General features: G+C 40.7%; 1 protein-coding gene across 4 annotated transcripts in view; it reads right to left on the bottom strand.

Annotated features, from left to right (window-relative positions):
* The window catches only part of OGDH (oxoglutarate dehydrogenase), a 102,538-nt gene that overhangs the window by 39,693 nt on the left and 39,991 nt on the right, over window positions 1-22,854 (bottom strand). For 2 of the 4 annotated variants that reach the window (XM_073622177.1, XM_073622178.1), the window contains exons 3-5: window positions 13,295-13,483; window positions 10,730-10,832; window positions 1,128-1,172 (exon numbers count right to left, since the gene is read on the bottom strand). In XM_073622177.1, the coding sequence (XP_073478278.1) occupies window positions 1,128-1,172; window positions 10,730-10,832; window positions 13,295-13,483 (337 nt within the window). Of the gene's footprint in view, window positions 1-1,127; window positions 1,173-10,729; window positions 10,833-11,092; window positions 11,187-13,294; window positions 13,484-22,854 lie in introns of all 4 variants that reach the window. The other 2 variants (XM_073622179.1, XM_073622181.1) reach the window with 2 other exon arrangements.

Here is a 22,854-nt window from a genome sequence, read left to right on the forward strand (position 1 = left end):
GGGGCCAAACCATCACTTTCAGGACTCCTTGTTCATCTTTACACAGAAGAAATTACATTGGCTACATGTTTGGGGTGGTTGTCTTGCGGCAGAATAAATCTGAGGCCAATCACGCACCTCCCTGATGGTATGGCAGGATGGATAAGTATCTGCATGTATTTCTTAGCATTGAGGACACCATTGATCCTGATCAAATCTCCAACTCTGCGAAGGGCCAGAGAGTGGTCCAATAATGAGTGTCTGCAGGCAAAAGTGAAGCATGGTGGAGATTCTTTGTAAGTTTGGGGCTGCATTTCTGCAAATGGAGTTGGAGATTTGGTCAGGATCAATGATGTCCTCAATGCTGAGAAATACAGGCAGATACTTATCTATTATGCCATACCATCAGAGAGGCGTGTGATTGGTCTCAAATTTATTCTGCAGCAAGACAACAACCCCAAACATGCAGCCAATGTAATTAAGAACTATCTTTAGCATAAACAAGGAGTCCTGAAAGTAATAGTTTGGCCCCCCACAGAGCCTTGATCTCAGCCTCACTGAGTCTGTCTGAGATTACATGAAGAGACAGAAGATTTTGAGGCAGCCTACACACACAGAAGATCTGCGATTAGTTCTGCAAGATTGGAACAACCTACCTGACAAGTTCCTCCAAAAACTGTATACAAGTGTACCTAGAGGAGGTGATGCTGTTTTCGAGACAAAGGGTGGTCACACCAATTATTGATTTGATTTGGACTGATCTCCTGTTCATTTACTTTCCATTTTGTTGATAAAAACAACTATGAACACTTCTATTTCTGAAAGCATTCTTAATTTACAGCATTTTTTCACACCTGCTTAAGACTTTTGCACAGTACTGTAAATTACTTTTGTACCATTCGCTAGTTGAGGGGAAAATTTTGGTCTACAAGTACACCTTGAATAAACTGCAGGGCAAGTTGAGAAAGCAGCATATCCAGCATAGGCCAGTTTTTTTTTTTTTTTTATATATACACCTACTGGTTCAATTACAGAACACTTATACCCATTCTAACTGAAGGGAACTAAACATAGACATGTGCCTGGGGTAGACAGGGTTGAAGGGAAGGGAAGGCAGGGAGGGCAGTTAAGAAGGACATTTTCCATACCTCCCACAGTGAGCACTCGAAGCCGATCCAGGAATGCTGGTAGGTCTGTGTAGGGTGGGGGTGGGGGACGCAGCACAACAGGGTTAAGGTTAAAAAGGAAGAAGGGCGCAGCATAGGGAAAACAGAGAGGAATCTTTAAATATTAAATCTGAACAGCAAAAACAGGGGGTTATACAAGCTGCAAACCATGTCTGCAACATAATCTGGAGGGAAGAAAAAGCACTCAAGCACATAATAGCTTCTTGCAAGCAGCCACAAGATCCCTCCTGCAATATGCACACTGCATTGAAATCACCTCTGAAACACATAGTTTTGCAGTACACTATGCGTTCGGATTTTAGCTTATGACATTTCTACCTTACAGGCTCATTGAAAAAACAAAAAATGAGCACTCTCACACGACACCCATATTGATATAGAGGCAGAGCAAAAGAAAACAATTGGACACAAGCACACTATAAGAAAAAAATACTTCCACATTAGAGTGTTCAAACTAAAGTGCTAAAAACGCACCCAAGTGTATGACGATTTTAAAACTGTAAGGGCCATATCACATATGCAATACTGTCATTTATCCAAGCCATAGGACTGCTAAAGAGTGCTCACCCACTCCTATGACAGTGCTCTTTTGATGGCTGAAATGCTGCAGAATTCGGTTTGCCATCAAGGGAGCGAGGACAGAGTGTCAACCTCCCCTGCCTGGCCAGAGAGACAGCGGCACTATATCTTCAGGTAAGCACACTTAGGGCCCTAACACACCATTGTGCTGTGCGGAAAAGCACCACTGAAGACCAGGCTGGTGTGAATGGGCCTTAGCAATCCTGATGAGATATTCTCAGCAACAGAGTTGCAAATCTGACATGGCCTCTAAGGTCCATTCCACATCTTCACTTCCCTATACTTTATGACCTCTGTAAACTCCTGTGCCTTTTTTCCCCCCAAAATGTGCATTTTATAATGTTTTGCATTGTTACATTGTGCTTTTAGAAAATCCTGATTACTGCAATATCTGACAAGCTCATTTTCCCATAAAGATGAATGGTACTACAGGTAAAACACAATATACATGGGATTTATATACAGGTGGGCACTTCATGAAAAGCGCATCATTGATATCATGGAAAATGCATCAGAAAAAAAGTGAAAAGAGCAATGCAAATGCAAAATTTATTAAAACAAGTCCTGCGTCCATATTCTGAAGATCTCTAGTCACTTCCTTTCATTCGGAATATTTCTCTTCACTTCCTGCTCTTGTGGCTGGTACCAGAAGTGAGGGAGACTTTTAGAGACAAAGACAGACTTTGTCTTTAACAACCTTGTTTTGCTATGCATATACAGGCTTTTGAAGTACCTACAGTGTCCAATGATGAGCGATGTTCAGAATGGACACTGATGTGTCCATGTTCTTTCACAGAAGCAAACTGAGCAAACCGTGTACTTCATCAGCCTTTTCAAAGCACAGGGGAACTAGGCCAAAAATAAATATTCTGCAGTGTGGATTACCTGGTGATAAATCTAATGACATCAATGTTGTAAATTACTGTTTAAAAGGCACTTCTGCCCAAAAAATATTATTTTTTGTGGACTCCAGCATATGAGTAAACACATTACATTTTTTAAAGTTGTACAGCCCACAAACTGGGCATTTTTTGACTTTTGCTAAGATTACACAGTATTGCTATTTACCATAAAAAGCTTATCCTCTCCCAACAGGGTTGTGGCAGCATGCCAACCTTTGTCATTTAAGGTATACTCATCTGCATTTTATACATTTTTTTTTAAATAGCCCCCTAGCAGCTGCAATACTCACCTCCTCTTTAGTACTGTCCCCTACAGTAAATTTCTTTCCCCCACAAGATGCCCTCAGTGAGGCCGTCAAAGAGTAAAATTCAGTAAACTAATCAGAGTGAATAATGTAACCAGCCCAAACTAACCTAACTGAATACTGGTACTGAAGCTGCATAGCATTAGCTTGATAAAGCTCATTATCTTGTATAGCAAGCCCCTTTTTTTTTTTTACTTTTAAACACAAAGGTTGACCAAATCATTTGAAGCAGATGTAAAATGTACAATAAACCCAGCATGGGACATTCTTAAAATGTTGCGGCAAAAGTATCTCCAGCATTTAGTGAAGTTTAAATAGTTTGTTTGGACCAAGCTGGTCCAAACAAATTATTCCCTATACTAAGGGCTGGTTTGAACCATATAGGTGCGTCCAAGCGAGAGTGTTTTTTGCAAGTTTAGGATACCAAACCGCATTGTACTGCGGTACCATGTTTTAGGGGCCGGGAACGCCTACCAGATGCGTGAGAGTCCAAAAAACAATTAATGGCACTCACGTGCGTTGGCAGGGGGCAGCATGTTCTTGTGTTGTGTGGAAAAATGCGCCATTTTGCACACGTTCCTACACAGTGAATCGTGTGAACAAACTTCATGTAACTTCAGCTACATAGAGAATACAGGCTGTCTTCCAACAGTAGGGATTTTCCTAAATGAATACAAAGCTTCCTCTGATTGGCTGAGTCAGAGATCATGACATCATCTGCCTGTCCAAGCCAATCAGAGGAAGCTTTGTATTCTGTGCTCAACCTGTGAAAGGTTGAGCACAGCTCAACTTAACTCAATTTTGCTCCAGGTGTGTGAAAGGAAATTCCTATCCCAATGCCAAAACACAGAGCTGTATACTGTGTGTAGCTGAGGCTACATACACTTTATACAGCACTCCCAGACGCTGCATCTCTTGGTGAAGAGAATAGTTCACCTGGACCTGCATGGTCCAAAGAAACCATTTAAAACCTTCACCAAAATCTGGAGATCAGCTTTAAACTAACAAATCAGTCAATTGCCAACGATGTAGCTTTGTAATTTACCAGTTCCACCTTTTCATTAAAGGATAAGTTCACCTCTTAAAAAATAAAAAAAATAAATACACATTTTTTTTTTGCAGGTAGAGCATTGCATCAGGCTGGAAAGCATTGAATCAGCGATCAAAAGATCGCCATGCAGGACTCCTGCATACTGTCAATGTAATCTGTCTGCCCTGTACATTGTACATGACAGGAAGAATCAATGAACTACCAGAGCTCTCAACAGCTCCACGATAGTTCATTAAGAACTACAAGCTGACAGCCGCAAAAGGATGTTGGTACTTGTAGTTCATTCATTCACAGAACTCTGGAGCCTCACCCGGGCCACGCTCTTTTCAAAAGGTGACAGTTGGTACAGGGAACTTCTCCCAGTACTGCTGTCACACAGAGGCAGCAGATCATCAAGCGGTTGCAGGAGCGGGAGCATGTTACATGCTGCACCCTAAAAACAGATGGAACATGTAACATGTTCCTGATGGTGAACTTATCCTTTAGGCCAGTTGTAAAACTATCATCATAAATAATACTGTAGAACACAAGGCTCCCTAAAAAGAAGAAGAAATTGCTTGAGCCAGGTGTAGGGGGATGATGGAAGGGACTACTATGTGCAGCAGAAAACCAGCAATCTCGCACATCTTCAGAATCTTCATCTTCCTGGTAGGAAGCCCTCTACTGTGCAGGTATTTTAGAGACCATGTCGTCTTAAATCTTTGAAGGGATTTTGGCATATCTGTACCCAACTTATCTGCTCTGGCCATTACAGATTTGTATTATTCTATAACCCTACAACATGGGAAATGCAGATGGAGTCTGACTCCATGGTGGTGATAGCCACTTTTAAAGACACAGGCAGAGAGTAAAGCTAGCCATAAAACACAAAGAAAACAATAAGATTCCCCCATCCATGCTAAACAGGGTGGATAAAGGAATCTCTGCTGCCGGCTATTGTATTCAGCAGCTGGAGGGACCCACAGCTGCTGAATACCCGAACAGTAACTGTATCTGATTGGATGCCATCACTGTTCGGTCAGCATATCTCCACCCAGCTTCTTTGACAAGTCAACTAAAAATGGACTTTGTTGAGCCAGTTTGTGGCCACAGACTTGGCCAGCTTAATCAGAAGCCCCCACCCAAATAATCCAAACATATATATCAGTTGAGTGTGCACTGACTTTTGTTTTAACAATTACAGAAGTTCTGAGAGTCAAATATATACCTTTTCCCATAAAAAGCAAGATTATTATTTTTTTAATTAAAAGTTCACACAAAACAGGTAATCGGCAATCCCAATTGCTATACCTTCTTTGACAGTAGATTCCGTCTATTCATAAACATAAAGAACAAGTGAACAGAGATCCATTTTTTTTTAATAGCGGACAACTTATTGCTGCTTCATGTCTAGCTGTATAAGAATCTTCTTTACTACACAGACAAAGCAATAGCCATAGACTAGAGTGTGCTGCTTTTGTAGCAGCATTACCATAATTACAGTGTATGAAAGAAATGGGCTATAATGGAATGTGTTGGTATCTCGCTATGCTGATTAGTCAAGCTTTGGTTTTAAAATTGTCAGGAGCAAAAAAAAAAAAAAAAAAAGTGATTACCAAAAAAAAAAAATTTACAAATGTATCTCCTAGAGACCCCATAAAACACGAGAGCCCATCTGGGGTAACTACCCTCAAGTTGTATACTTTTGATTTCTGCAAGGTAGTTACACTGTGAATGATATATAGGAGAACTGTATTTTATAATAAAGATTCCCCAAGTGATAGAAAACAAATGGCTGCCAACTTGCTGGGTTTTGTTCTGCATTCCTGTTGTTATGACAATCCTTTGGTCTGTGGGGCTGGGACGATTGCCAAGGACAACAGCAAGTTGAAACTACCAGAGGAAAATGATCAATTGGGTTGGAAATAGTTATGTTGAATGTAAGCATGGAGCTGCAGGTCACTGCAGTCCACGTTAACTTGCTCAATTGCAGGATATGAACATACATATCATGCAAGAACATCGATCTTCCACTCCACCCTTTGAAATTAGTCTAATGCCGCATACACACGATCAGAAAATAAAGTTCACTGTTTCCGAGCGTGCGTCAAATTGTTTCTGAACACGTGTAGGAATTTTGCGTGTCGGAATTGCTACAGATGATCGCATTTTCGGATAGAAACTTTTTCAGACCGAAAAATTGAGAGCATGCTCTCAATCTTTTCCTGGCTGGAATTCGGCCAGCAAAAGTCCGATGGAGCATACACACGGTCACATTTTCCGACGAAAAGCTCTCATTGGTCTTTTGCTGGCCGAAATTCTGATCGTGTGTACTTGGCATAAAATTAACACTACAGATAATTGCTGCTCAACTCATTCCTAAAGGGCCATGCTCTGGACACATTTTAATAATTTGTTACAAACTGATGAAGATTTAGTACACAAAACAAGATTTTTGAATCTAAAAACTTCTGATTGCGGCCTCCAGAACTGGAGTCGGGCAGCCTTGCAACAAACAAGTTACCTGGTCGAAAGGAATCAAGTCTACAACTGGATTTTACATGATTATGCCGGTAGAATAAATGAAATCTTTATAGATGTGTGCAACTAAAACTGTAAATCTGGGATTTCTAGATTTCTAAAAAGGTACAAATCAAAAGTAAACATTGATTGTGCTCTTACCAAATCCTGCAAACTTCGAAAGGTAAAATCACAGATTATTCAAATTTGAGACAGATCAATGCAAACAAATTGGCCCTCATGCCCACACACCACATGCTCTACTCCCAAAGCAGACAATCAAGCACCCGGTCTGTTTCCAGCACACACCCTCAACATGCCCATTATTTGGTTAGTGGTGGTTACTCAGTGCACTAGTCTAAGTTAGCAGTTTTGGCGTGAGAGCAGTGTGAGCTTTGCAGCCTAGTAACCACTACTGTCCAATCTACACATATAGCCCAACTAACAGCTTTTGATTTCTAAAAGGCAGGAAATATACTGGGTGAACAGATGCCAAAACTACACTCTTCCTGACCTATATGACTCCTAAAGCATTGCCACGTCAAAAGTTTTCCTCAAATTTGTTGGATAATACAGGAGTTTAAGATATGTATATAAAGGGCTCTTCAAAATGTTTCCGCATTTTTTAAAAACTTTAACTATAAAAAAAGTGTGGAAACTTTTTGAAGACCATATATATGTGTGTGTGTGTGTGTGTGTGTGTGTGTGTGTGTGTGTGTGTGTGTGTGTGTGTGTGTGTGTGTGTGTGTGTGTGTGTGTGTGTGTGTGTGTGTGTGTGTGTGTGTGTCTCAACCATTAAAATATGAACAATTCCAGCTGTGACACAGGAAAGCCCCAATAGCCTGTACAAGTTTAAAGTGGGGTTCCACCCAAAAAAAAAAAAAAAACTACATAAAAAATCCTAAAAAAAACAAAAAAAAAAAAACAAAAAAATTTGGATATTTTTTTTTCTTTACTTACCTCTAAGTGCCTGTTGCTAGGTGGTCCCTCGTAGTCTGCCTCTTCCAGTGCCTGGGCTGGTGACATCACTTCCCCCTCGGCACAGGAAGGGCTCAGCTCTGCTCCCTCCCTCCAGTCAATCATCTGGGACCCATTACAGGTCCCAGGTGACTGAGCGGCCAATCACGGCGCCACTGGCGCATGTGCAGTGGGTGCCAGGCTGTAAAGCCACAGCCCGGCGCCCACAGTTGCAATGCCGGCGCCGCTGAACGGAGGGGGAGACGAGCGGGGCTTCGATCCCCCGCATCGCTGGACGCTGGGACAGGTAAGTGTCCAATTAAAAGTCAGCAGCTGCAGTATTTGTAGCTGCTGACTTAATTTTTTTTTTTTTTGACTGGCCCTCGGGTGGAACTCCTCTTTAAGTGAAAATAACAGGCTTTATTTATGTAATTTTTTTCTAAAATCAAATGATTTAAAAAAAAAAAAAAAAGCTAACTCGCATCCTGCTCAAGCACATACGACCTGTAAACACATTTTTTATGTATATAGCAGCACATTTGAGATCTTGGCTACCAAAGTTGCAAAGTAAATAAAAATAACCATATGTATAAAAATTATTCAAAACCCTAAAAAACCTGATAAAAAAAGATGAATATCTCCATATCATGAGGCCACCTTACATATTGTATATTATCTGAAAAATGTCTATATTCATCCAAAATCAGAATTATCAAATCATTTGTTTCATATCATGGGTGGGTGACAAGTTTATATAACCCAGGTCTAGGTATTTTCGAATATAGAAATGTTAGTCAAGTTTGAAAAGATGTCTTCATTGACTGAAAATATTACTGGAATGAACTAAAAGCCTTGAAAAACTATGACAAAAATGTTAAATGTTCCATAAATGATTTATAGTTCATAAGTCAGTAGTTAGGTATTTACTAAATGTTAGGTATCTACTAAACATAGTGCACCTACTTAGACTTGTCCATGCCGACCAGTGTATACATTTTTGTGAAAAAACCCTTCATGACAAAGGGTAAAACAAATCCAAATTTCTGAACACAATTTTGTAACTTGATGAGAAATTTGCTCAATTCCCTTATCAACACAGCCAGTGTATATTGCTTATATATGATATAATAATGTTGATACATAGATATATGTATATATAGATAGATATAATCTATCTATCTATCTATCTATCTATCTATCTACACACACACACACACACACACACACCTATTTTAGCACGTACAAGTTTTTTTCCCTCACCGACACTACGAATATTTTAAGGAACAGTGCACCATTTTTATTTTTTCATTTGTTTTTATAAAGTGTTTGAGTAAACTTTAGGGGTGGTTCCAAAAAACACCCATTCTACACATTTTTTACAGTTACCTAGCAGCGCCTCAGCTTTTTTTCATACTTCAGAATACGATTGTTTCCGGCCATAACCGGTGGCACTAATCGCTCAGGAAAAACCTGACAGGCTGCTTGTACACAAGTCGATCAATAGATTCACTTGTGTACAACCAGGGAGCCCATACAAGTATCAAAATTCGTCAGGTCCCTGCTGAACTGGCCAAATTTCAAACCATGTATGGGTTGCCTTAGTAAACCTGTACATATTATCACGACTACTTTGTATATCTTTTTTTTTTTTTCCAGGACAAAACTGGCTTTTTTTGGTAGTAAATACTAAGTGATATCTACTGGGGTTTTTTTTGTTTTTTAATAAAAAAAGAAAAAACTGGCCCACAATAAGTAAGAAAAAAAATATTTTTTTAAATTTAGCTGTACATATCTTGCTGTTACCATAAGGGTGCTTTAATAGTGCTTTGGCCACAGCTCGGATGCGGCCCAGTATACCCACGGCTTTCACGTCAGTTCACTGCCCTTTTCCTTAGAGTTTTATTATGTCTTGTAGTTTTTATGTGCTTCCTGAAAGCGCACCAAAACCACAGGACTTCATAGAACTCTATGGGAAAACACAGCTAAAATGCACAAAAACAGCCGGTACACTGCACTGCAGCCAAAGCGCAGCAGATCAGTGTGAAGTCACCCTAACTTACCACCAAAATAAATTCTCCTGCTCCTGGTGATCACAGTGATACCACGTTTGTATGTTATTTGCACCTGTGGAAATGAAAGTGCACATTTTGCCTTTTTTATCCTACCTAAAACACACTGCCACTAATTAAAAAAAAATAAATCCTACCCAAGATATACTGACCCTTACCTCTGACCCCCACTAACCCTGATCTAGATCAAACTTTGATCTAGCTATTTATTCTTTATCTTTTCAATTCATTTTTTTTTACACACTTTTGTTAGTTTACATTTTTCTCCCCTAGCAAGGAGAGAAAGATACAATATATGTACACATGACCCACTTTAGTGAGGTCGCCTATACGTGTACAGATGGCAGCAAGGGGTTAACTTACATGATCAAAGTTCATGAAAGAGTTGTCAACGTAGATACCCAATATTTGTGGATAAAGTCCTTTACGTAGAGATACTACTTCAACTTATGAACTTTGAATAATTTATGGAACAATGAATCTCTCAGGATATATGGATACAATTGACAGTTTTGTGACATAGATATATAGGACTCTTATCCAATTCCAATATCATTTTCAGTCAGTGAAGAGATGTTTTCAAAGTTGACCGATTTCTCCCGGTTTGAAAAATATCCAGAACTGTATATGTATAAACTTGTGCAGATATGGAACAAAAGATCTTATTCTTCTGAATTTGAATGAAGATATTTTTTCAGCTAAAATACAATATACAGGACGGCCTCACAATATGGAGATACTAATCTTTTTATCGGGTTTTTTTAACGATTCTTATACATATTATTGATTACAAATAAAAGTTAATGTCTTTAAATTTTCTTTGCACTTTTTTTAATCTAGATCTCTATTAAGCTGTATATGGATATACTGTATGTCCCTTGTCAAGTGAGCAGTAAGGTGTAGTTTCTATATACTGACGATTGTGACACCTACCCAGAAGTACTCATATATGGAAAAAGGATTTGCTTGATCCATTCTGTATGAAGCAGGTGTAGAAGTGCCTGGTAGTGCTACTCACGCTTGATAAAAGAAGCAGCATAGGATAATTACTAGATCTGTATATTTTCTGCCCAGGAGGAAGTCAGCTGTTAGTTGTAGACTCTGCACCTACAATTCTGTTGAGCAGGGGTAGACATACATGGTGGGGGTGAGAGGGAAGCGCAAAAGCAGTGACCATTCTAGCAGAGCTATTGGCCCTCACCGAGTTTGTCTGAGGACGTGATAATATCAGCTGGCACACAGGAGTCCAGATCTGCATCCAGAATGCCAAGTGGGTCAAGCTGGGCAACATGGTGCCCACGGATCTATATAGAGGAGAGGTGCCAGAAGAGGGTTGTGGAAGAAGAGAGGAGAAAAAAGCAGGGCAAAGAAAAGTAACAGTAAGAGGTCAGGTAGGTTGGGGAAGAATGGAGTAAAAGAAATCAGATGATGGAAGAGCCAGAGGGCAGAGGAAATACAGCGGCACCACGTAAAATAAATACAAAAACAAAAAAGGGGAGAAAAAAAAAGGGAGGGAAAGCAGAGAAGAAAAAAAAAGTTACAAATTTAGTACAGGAATCCTCACCAACATTCGGAGGACCGACAATAACTGGAGCGTCATCAAAATTAACAGAGCTAATTCCGAGGGGATCAAGTTTTGCAACGTGGTGACCCCTTACCTGGAAGCAATGACACAAATTGGTTAATGATACCTCCCCTCCCCCCCACAACAAAACTGGGGAAGTAAAGAAAGAAATGTTTCCCATAGCATCCAATTAACAACTAACAAAACAGATTATTTGAGAAGGACTTCAGCAACTTTCCCCACCTCTCCAGTTTTTACATGAGGCACAATGCTTGCACGGTTATTGGAAAGTGACAGTTTCAGCAATATACATTTATGGATTCTTTAATGCTTTGGCCGTGGGTGTAATCTCTAAGGCCAACCATAGAGTGAACAAATCTCAGACCGGTTCAGCAGGAACTAGCCGAGATTCGAACCATGTATGGGCAGGCTGAATGTACCAAGTTGATCAATTTATTAATTTGGGTACAACCAGCTTGTCGGATTTTACATGAGACTGGTAGCTTGTACAGCCTCTAGCAATAATCATGGTCTTCTCCCAGTGGAGACGGCTTCCCCCGCTGGGAGAATACAATGGCTCAGAGGGAGGGATTCACTGTCAAAACTGACTGTGTTGATGGGGGAATCAAGTAAATTTCTTTCCTGCAATCTGGGGTTGCAGGAAAGAAATTCACTCCGTGTATGGGCTGCTTTAAGCACATCTTTATATCCTAATAGTTGAGAATATTTGTTTGAACATGAGGATAATGAGTCACTGAACAGAGTGACCATCAATTTCCTTATGTAAATAATATAGCCATTACCATATACAGTACAGTACTTGCATGTCTATACATAAAACCACTTTCACACTGGGGCGCTTTGCAGGCGCTACAGCGCTAAAAATTGCGCCCTGAAAGAGCCGCTCCTCACACTCCAGTGTGAAAGCCTGAGGGCTTTCAAACTGGAGCGGTGCGCTGGCAGGACGGTAAAAAAAGTCCTGCTAGCAGCATCTTTGGAGCGGTGTGTATACCGTTCCTGCCCATTGAAATGAATGGGGCTATACAGCGGGAAAATCGCCGCTGCAGCAGCGCTTTGCGGTGGTTTTAACCCTTTCTCGGTTGCTAGAAGGGGGGTAAAACCACCCCCGCTAAAAAGGCGCTAAATATAGCGCCGTTTTACCGCCGGCCCCCACACCGCTCCAGTGTGAAATGGGCCTTGCTGAAAAGGGTCAGTTTGGCTATGAAAGTATTTTTTTAGTTTTTGGAAGATGCCTGTGAGCTGAAGCGCTTAATGGGAACTTAACATCAGATATACAGTATTTTTTGAAGTCCATGCATGCTAATGTTTAACACACTTTAATATATTTATTACTTCACAGGAATCATAGTTCTGCCCTCGACAATGCTTTCATCTGCTTTTCTCCCTAGGCCAGTACTATCTTTGTTCAGGCAGCACATTCCCTTACCCTACTACATTGGGAGAGAGGAGACTGAGGAAATGTGTCCCCCTGCCTGTAGCATACTGATGACATTATTTCAGCCTAGGCTAAGTCACTGACTGGCCTGCTCTTTACTGCCGATTGAGCTTTATTGAAAAATGATACTGTTTCTCAATATTTTGATATGCAAGGAATGTGTGCAAGTATATAGGTGTGTGACTCTAAATGTCTTTATTTACGTGTTTTTTTGAGCACTGCTTAAGCTGGAAAGAACCTATTTCTTTGGAACTTTTTTGCTTTCTCCTTAATGTTAAATTTTATTATAGCATTTGCTTATTTCAATTTACTTCTCATCTTGAGCGCTGGATAAGTGGCCCTGTTTGCTTTTACTTCTTGTATAAACGGGTAAATAAAAAAAAAAAAAAACACAAATAATTTGCATATGAATACGTTTACAGACGTTTTTCAAATATACATTTAGCTCTTTGCCTGGGGTTCTGCTTTAATTACATATGGACTTGCCTTTGAGTCCTCAATGCTGTAACTCAGATATCTGTAGGGAATCACTGATACACACAAGTATATACATCACTAAATGTTGAAAGACGTAATGTTAGCTGAAAGACTTTTTGGGGAACAGGTTGGAGTAACCTTTGAAGCAAGTCCCATATACGTTTCAGTTTCACCCTACTCTCTGGAGGTCTCCTTTAATGACGATTTTAGTAAAAGGTATAAACTAAATACAGAATGTGCAAGAGCCAGAGAAGTGGCTGGAGACATACCTGGTAAGCACGGATGAGGGATTGCACAGCCAGATGATCTTCCACTAGCTTCTCGATATTTGGTTGACCCTTTACTAATGACTGTGCTTGGGTCAGTGCAGACAGGCTGGTACCAAGTGGTGGGGGGCTCTGGTAAGCAGTTCCAGGTGCAGCACCGGCGTTGGCATTTCGGAAGAAGATGTCCCAAGACTGCAAAACAGCACAGATAAGTGTAAGCCAGCATTAGAAACAACATGCACAGAACAGCACAGGGACAAAATGGCCACCGAATCTTTGGAGGAAAACAAGCAGACTATCAGTCATAATGATAACCTGTCACTAAAAAGAGGCAGACGGGCTTAAAGAAGAACGCCAGGCTTTGCCAGCACTGCATGGGTTAACTATTTATTTTGTCCAGATGTGCAACGAAAGGCTATACTTACCCGATCCTTCAATCCACCGAAAAACAGCACTCCCCCACATCCAGCGGTGGACCGTTCCTGCCGTCCTCATGTCCAGAGGCTGTCTATGGGCGTGATGACGCCGGAACAGTCCATGCACAACACTACTAGAGCGTAGAGAGGCAGGAGAGACAGGAGTGGCAGGAACTGGTCCTGTGCTCGGAGGATCAGCGGATTAGGTGAGTATATCTCCACTCTCCTCACCCCTAGACAAAAATGGGGAGAAAAAATAAAAATAAAAAAAATCTGGAGTTCTTCTTTAACTGCTTCCCGCCTGCGTACGCCAAATGACGTTCTCGGCTTTGAGCAGAGATATCTGAATGATGCCTGTAGCTACAGGCATCATTCAGATATAGTCTTTTAGAGCCGGTGATTCTGTGCACCATAAGAATGATCATAGTAGTTGTTCCGCCGCATGATCGTTCTTACAGGAGGCGAGAGGGGACGTCGTCCCCCACCACCGCCCTCAGGTGCTTCTACCGACTCACTGTTACGATCGGTGAGTCGGACACAGGATCCGCCGGCACCGGATGTTCATCATAGAGATTTCCGGCGGACCAGATGTATTCTCTAGGATCTTTGCTAAAAAAACATATATGATGTTTGGGGGTTCTATGTAATTTTCTAGCAAAAAAATTATGATTTTTACATGTAGGAGAGAAATGTCAGAATTGGCCTGGTAGACAAGTGGTTAATCATGATTAACGCAAAGTTTAATTATAAAGTATATTGGGAAGCAAAAACTTTTCTATTTTGGAGTAGGGGAGCAATTAAAACGGTGTTCAGTTTTTTTTCTTTTTTGCCATCTGTGTCTCCTTTGGTAGATTCTCCTCGATTTCCTGTCCTGTAGACTTAACAGGAACTGGGATGAAATCTTTCCAAAGTGAGGGAAAACCCTTCAGGCAGTATTCGACAGTACTGTCTGAAAGGCAGCTCTAAAAGGCAAAAAGATTTGGATAGCTCTCTCTAATAGCCCTGATCACTGGTCGTCACCAGGAATAAAAGCGATGTGACCCAAAATTTGGAGCTGCCACTACAACAGCAGTAGAGGGGAAATCTTACAATGCGTAAACTTTTTTTCTGTGACAACTGTCCAAGAGGGGATTTTCCCCACACTGGAAAGATATCCTCTTACTTTCTGTTGAGTTTACAGGACAGGAATTGGAGAAATGAGGCATGGATGGCCTGTTTAAGCAGTATTAAACCCCCCAGAAAATAAAAATAATATTATATTGCAGCCTACCAATCCTTACATGTGGTGACTGCATTTGTTTTCCTTTTGTTTTCACCAGGTGATCTGGCCAGTAACACACCTACTGTATTATAGTGCCCCCACTCTGGATGAAGGAGCACAGGGGGCACCTTTGTACAGTAGCGTTGTCAGTCGGGGGGGAGAAGAGTTTTAGAAGTACTAACAGATTTATATACATTAAAAAGCTCCAGCTAGCACTTTATAAGCAGTTACAGCAAACATTGTTTTCTTTTGGGATAAAGGTTTTACATAAATAGATAAAAGCTGATCATTGTAAGCACCCCTGTCGGTGGTAAATTGTTTGTCTCATCTCCGCAACAGTCAGATACATTTGCTGAAGAGCTTACTGGTCAGATCAACAGGTATTTTTTTTTATGGTGTTTTTTAGGGCTGAAACAACTAATCGATTAATCGACAACTAATCGATTATGAAATTAATCGATTACTATTTTCATAATCGATTAATCGGCCAGTAACATAATGGGGTTAAGAAAAACTAAAATGAGCCCTTTGTAGTACAAAAAGAGCAAATAATCACTACTGTAAATATCACTTTCACAGTTCTACAGTAAAAAAATGAACCCCATACAGTAGTGATTATCTGCTTTTTTTGTACTATAAAGGGCTCATTTTAGTTTTTTCTTTTTAACCCCATTATGTTATTAAACGTCTTAGACCTGGTTGCACTACAGTTCATTTACATGGTTTCCTATGGGACACGTTCACATCTACTGTATGCTTGTTTTTAGTCGCTGCGTATTTGGAAAGGGTCAGTGACTTTTTTTAACGCGAAACGGTGCTTTTTTGGTTCAATATACTACAGCGGAGAAGCTGCAGAAAAGCATGTAATGCGTTTTTGCAGAAATTTGTGTTTTTTAATCTGCCCAACAAGTTGACCAAAAAAAATATGCAAAAACGCAAATCGCAGCAAAATCACGTGTGCAAAAATCAAAATGCACAGCAAAAAGCACTGCAGAAACAGATCAAATGCAAACTGCATAGGTGTGTACCGAGCCTTATGCTGGTCACACGGATCAATTTTCAGACAAGAATATTCAGACAGAAAATCTTTGTACATTCGCTGAATGAAAGAATGTTTGAAATTTTCAATTGTTTTTAACATTCTGTTTTTAAAATGAAGGAAAACTACATACACTGTCTGAAAATTCCTTTGACCAAGAAGTTTTCTATTATTTCCAAATTGTCACCATGGTTGAAAATGAACGTCGATTTGAACCCACTAACGATTAGAAAATCAAACTAACGTTTTTAAAATGCCATTTTTTTTTTTTGAAGGAAGACATTGTTTTTTAAATAAAAAAAATTTGATCTCTGAGTCTGATGATATTTACCAGATTCACCCTTTAATAGTATATATCCTCCAATAGCATATGCAGTATATCTCTCCTCTAATAGTATATACAGTACATCTCCTCTAATAGTATATTTCTTCTGTCTGTTATTCTCAGAGTGGATTAGATATTTTGCTCCCTAACCATATAGTTATTTATATTTACCACTGCATAGAGATATTTAAGAATAAATTGCCTTTTTTTAAAACTTTAAATATTAACTAAATTATACACCACACTTTTTTTAAAGCTTATTAACCGATTAATCGATTAATCGAAACAATAATCGGCCAACTAATCGATTATGAAAATAATCGTTAGTTGCAGCCCTAGTGTTTTTGTATTGGGTACATTTACATGAAAAGTCATCTGCTGCACTTTGTCTGGGATGTTTATGTGATCATAAACTAGGAGTAGGACTGCACAATACAGAGGTTTCTTGAGGCCCTCCAGCTTCAACATATACGTGCAAATGTATGCAGCCAAGGCCTTTATCTTTTTTACACTAATAGGGAAAATTCTTTAATCCATCCTTTGCCTGGTCATGAGAGGTTTTTACCAGTTCTGTCTGTCGCTGTTCAGGCAGATTGTGGACTAAACATCAGTCTCCCAAGAACCTTTCCAGCAGGCCAGATATGACTAAATACCAAACCACGCAGTCTGTAAAAACTAAAAAAGATCTTACCCGATCTTAGTGTGATCAGATGCTTTTAAAGTGTAACTAAAGGCAAAACTTTTTTTTTTAGTTTTGGATAGAGTGGAGAGGGATTAGAAAACTTGTCAGTTTTTATTGCTGCCTGTGCCCCTGTAAGGGAGATTCTGTTTACCATTAGCATTGAAAGTGAAAGTAAAGAAAATCCAGAATTTTGGGTTGTCCCCAGAAAAGTAATAGAGGGAAAATCTGCCAATGTGGGCACTAATTCTGGTGACCTGGGGGGTCCTCAAGGAATTCCCTTAATTTTCATGGATTTATTATCACTTCCTGTTTGGCTATGGGACAGGAAGTGAAGTGAAATGGGACACAGATGGTCAAAAAAAAAAAAATCTGACAGGGGTTATAACCCTCTCTTAAGCCGTGTACACACTAGTGGAATGTCCGACAGAAAAAGTCCGACAGAAGCTTTTCGTCGTCTATTCCAATCGTGTGTATGCCTCATCGGACTTTTTTTTTTCCGAAAATTCTGACAGACCTAGAAATAGAACATGTTCTAAATATTTCCGACGGAACCAATTCCTATCAGGAAAAACGCTCGTCTGTATGCTGTTCCGAAGGACCAAAAACGACGCATGCTCTGAAGCAAGTATGAGAAGGAAGCTATTGGCTACTGAACTTCCGTCTTCTAGTCCCATCGTACGTGTTGTACGTCACCGCGTTCTGGGCGGTCGGACTTTGGTTTGACCGTGTGTAGGCAAAACCGCTTGAATGGAATTCTGTCGGAGAAACCTTCAGAGTTTATTCTGACGGCAAAACCGGTCGTGTGTACAGGGAATAACTCTATCCAAAACGGGAAAAAAAAGTTTTGCCTATAGCTCTATTTTAAGGGCAAAGGAGGGATCTAGGGTCTGATAGACCCCAGATCTCTCCATAAAGAGTATCTGTCACATAGGATGTTTACGTTCCTTCATGTTTTCCATCGGCTGTGTGCTGTTCTTATACAAATCTAAGCTTGTGTGTACAATGCCTTTTTCAGTCAGTATACCTTTAATTTTTTTGATAAGTGGGCATAAAACTGCTTGACTTTTATCAATTATAAAAGTTTTGTGCATTTAGGACACTACTTTTCGCCATTTGTAAAATGTATGTACAATCTATCACTTCCTGCTGATCACAAACTGTGTGTGCATCCATCAATAAAACAAAGTGGAGAATCTTCTGTCAAGACAAGGAACTAAAATGTGACATTCACTTGAATGATCACTACAGTTTTGTAATTTTTTATTTCTACAGCAATCCAAGAATGAAATGAGGGCATTGCTATTTGGACATAATGCTGTTATGGCATTACAGTGGCCTTTACTTCAATATACTTTATGCTCACAATGGAGGAGGGGCAGGAACAGGGTGGAAGTTCCTTCCATGTTGCTAAAATGTTGTCTAGAAAAAGTTCAGCTGCCGTTCACCTTACTAAAATAAAATTCCCAGTTAGACTGGCTCATGCATCAATTACATGAAAGATAAGGTAACTGGTCATTAAACCATTCAGCTCAGTGACATTGAATTATTACCAGCTTTAAATCATTTCCAATACTACATAGCTAAGCTACTCAAGTATGAACAGCAGTTATAGACTTGGGCAGAGCGGTTTATTTCTGTTGTTATGACAGACTTTGCTTTGACCCTTACATTGAAAAACTATGTGATATGGATATTGCTTTCATTTTAATTTAGAGACAAATTGGGCAAGATAAGAAAATAGATTCCATAACTGATTTTTGTTTAAATGTGTGTGTGTGTATATATATATATATATATATACACACACATACACACACAAGTTTCACACACATTTTATACATAAATTATTAAAAACCCAACTACAAACGTGGGCTCAGAGTTACATATGACAATATGACAGGGCTCCTGACAAGAGTCTACTAAAAATAGCCAAAGGCCCCCTCCACACAGGCGATCCTATCAGTTTTTTGGGAGGACCTGATTGGACCCTCTAGTTTCTTCTATGGAGCGGCGGATGTCAGATGACACAAGTCCGCTGACACTCGCCCCTATCCAATCCAATCCTGTCCACCAAAAACAAACAGATGGGGAACCTATTCCCCATCAGTCTGGCTGATCGGATGGAAACAGACAGGCGGTCTGTTTCCATCCGACTGCCCCATAGACGAGAGGGGCTGTGTCTGTGTCTACTTTGCATAACAGAGTGGACACGGACCTGTCATCTGCCGCTGAGCAAGCAGATCCCTCTTTACGGAGAGGTGTGTGTGAAAGGGGCCATACACTGATAAAAATTCAGACGTACAGCAGAGACCTGGCTGAAAAAAATTAAAACAAAAAACTGTGTATGGACTTTGTCACAGAGCAGGATGGAATGGTGTGACCAGAGACTTTTGATCTTTTATGATGTTATGAGATCTTGCAAGTAGGAGCTGTGTAAATAATATGGGAGTTAGAGTGCAGTGCCACTCTAGGACCCCGGGCTTGTGCTGCAAGGCCGGCCATAGATCGTTCCAATCTCTCAAAACCATGTGTGGGCAGGCTGAAATGTACCAAGTTGATCGACTGATCAACTTGGGTACAAACAGCCTGCTGGATTCACTTGCAATTATCGCTAGCGGCTGCTATAGCTGGTAGAAATAAATATGGTCTTTTCCCGGTGCCCCCCACCACCACCACAAAGACAGTTGCTCATCAGGAGGAGTTCCCCTGTCAGCACTGCCTGTGTTGATGGGGGAATCGTGTGAAGAAGTTCACATCATCTATGGCAGTGGTCCTCAACTCCTGTCCTCAGGACCTACCAACAGGCCAGGTTTGCAATATAACTGAAATACATCACAGGTGATATCATTTACTGCTCAGTGACTGCAGTATTCTAGTCTGCATCTCCCCAAGGTAATACATAAAAACTGGCCTGTTAGTGGGTCCTGAGGACAGGAGTTGAGAACCACTGCTCTATGGCCTGCCATAGTTTAGGCTCACACAATTGAATTTTGTGTGTGCCACGTTTGATTGGGCCGCTGTACTTTCGGAAAAAGATCACAGCACCTTGTCCAAAAACCAAACCAAACTGCAAAAAGCAGTTTGGTTTCATGCTCTCCCAAAAACATGCTGCGTTCTCCGACACATAGGGATGCCTTTAAGAATTAACATCACCCTGCAAGTCTGCAAAAGAGAATGCGTTTTGGGTGTGGGAATGTGGGCGCTTTACACACTGTCCTGCACCCGCAATAGCGTGAATCTAGCATTATGACCGCTGTAAACCCCATTCATACACTGCTAACAAGATGAAGCACTACAAAGAAAGCCAAACAAGCAGAGCTATGGGAAAAAACGGCATGGTTTATATACCATCACACAAATAGGTTTACATGCAATATGCACAACTGGAAAAACTAAAACTGACTGCTGCAAGGCAATGAAGGAAACTGCAAGTTACTGTCAACATGTTTTAATCGAATTACTGAATGGCTTGACTAGGAAGCTCTTTAATGCAGTCAGCAGAAACTTGATACATTGACTTACAGGGCTAGCCCCTTACCTCATTGTTTTTACCAAATATTCTCTCATGTTTTGTATTTTCAGCAAGTAAAGATCAGACTTTTGCCCAAGGACTTTGCGGGCGAGCAAGTCAGCAGAAAACTATTTCCTGTTCTGTTTGGGAACATAAAGTTCTAACATATCTGAAGTCCCCTCCCCAGGACAGCTAATAAAAGCAAAACAAACTTACTCCACCCCAGATCACTTTGTATCAGACGGTATAGGATTGTATTACTAAAACTTAAAGCGGTGTTCCGCCCAAAAAAAAAAAAAAAAAAATTAAAAGCCAGCAGCTACACATACTGCAGCTGCTGGCTTTTAACAATAGGACACTTACCTGTGCTGGAGTCCAGCGATGTTGGCACCGCAGCTGATGTTTTCATCAGCTGTCAGGTGCTGCTGCCGCCATTGCGGGTAAGGGTACCTGGCAGTGTAGCCTTATGGCTTCACGCTGGGAACCCTAGTGTGCATGCGCGAGGCCCGATCCTCTCTCCTGCTGGCCCCGGCGACAGGGAGAGAAGGAGGGAGCCCCGTGGTGATGTCACGGGCCGCACCCCGGACTCCCGGAAGTGGGAACAGGATACCTGTCAAAGACAGGTATCCTGTGCCCCCCCCCCCCCCCCCCCGAAAGGTACCAATTGTGGCACCGGAGGGGGAGAGGAGATAAATGAGCGAAAGTTCCACTTTTGAGTGGAACTCCACTTTAAAGCAGAATTCCAGCTTGCATTTGACTTTAGAATTGGGCCAGCCTGGCTCAAATTAACTACTATTTAACTACTATAATAATGTAAAGGAAATAGTTTGCTTGAGCCACACTATTTAACCACTTGAGGTCCGGGCCATAGCCGAATGACAGCCACAGCGCGGACCTCAATTTCCGGGAGGCCGTCATGGGACTTCCTCCCCTGTGCACGCGCACCCTGCAGGGCGCACGCTGTGATCACCGAGTCACGGAGACTCGGATGATCACAGATCCGAGTAAGGGGCGATCCGAGTAAGGGGCGAGTAAGGGGCGATCCAGGCCCCTTACCATGTGATCAGCTGTCAGCCACTGACAGCTGATCAGACGATGTAAACAAAAGCTCGGTAAGCGTTTTTTTTTTTTCTCCTCACGCTGACAGCGTGAGGAGAAAAAAAAAGCAGATTCCCGGCTTATGTTAAAGGGACATCTGTCCCGAAGAGGAAGGAGGCACATATGCCTCATCTGTGCCTGCCACTCCCACCTGCCAGTGCCCACAAGTGCCACCTATCAATGCCCACCAGTGGTGCCATTCAGTGCCACCTAGCAGTGCTGCCATCAGTGTAAGCAATAAGTGCCCATTACTGCCACCCATCAGTGCCACCTATCGGTGCCCATCAGTGCCGCCTCATCAGCGTACATCAATGAAGGAGAAAAATTACCCGTTTGCAAAATTTTTTAACAAAATATTAAAAAAAAAATATATATATATATTTTTTTTAATTCGGTCTTTTTCAATTTTATTTTAACAAAAACTAAAAACCGCAGAGGTGATCAAATACCACCAAAAGAAAGCTCTATTTGTGGGAAAAAAATGATAAAAATTAATTTGAGTAGTGTTGCATGACCGCGCAATAGTCATTCAAAGTGTGACAGCGCTAAAAGCTGAAAAATGGTCTGGACAGGAGGGGGGTTTAAGTGCCCAGTAAGCAAGTAGTTAAAATAAATAAATAAATAAAATTCTACTTTAAAAAGTGTCATTAAAGTGATACTAAAACAAACTAAAAAAAAAAAAAAACCCTTTTTCCTAATATATATATTTTCAATATACAGCTGTCACATGACCCAGATCTTCCCCAGCTTGTCTGCAGGGAAACATAAGCAGGAGGAGCATCTAGACCTCTGCTACCGGTCACATGTTCAAAATGAAAAGAAAAAAACAGCCTTTGGAATACAGAGTAAAAATAAATAAATAATATCAGTAAACTGTTTTAAATTAGCATACAAATATATATTGAATCAAATCTTTATTATTTTATGGAAATAACATGGTGTGGGTTAATTTCTGCTGGTCACAGGCTGATTCAGGCACCTCCAGTCTGTGTCTTAAGATAAGAGGGAGGTGAAGCCACCATTAATCCACATGTATTATCCCACCCCCATTGTGTTTAGAGGGCCTGAAGGAGGATGGAGGGAGTGGGATGTCATTTACCACTGTATATATGCTAGAGCTGCACAATTAATCGCCAAGAATCGTTATTGTGATTAATCGTCAAGAATCGTTATGGCGATCTTGACTAAAGTGTTTCACAATTCTTTCTATGCAAAGAATTCTCTCTGCTCT

Source organism: Aquarana catesbeiana, linkage group LG03 (genome assembly GCF_042186555.1).
Source record: "Aquarana catesbeiana isolate 2022-GZ linkage group LG03, ASM4218655v1, whole genome shotgun sequence".
Taxonomy (NCBI): Eukaryota; Metazoa; Chordata; class Amphibia; order Anura; family Ranidae; genus Aquarana; species Aquarana catesbeiana.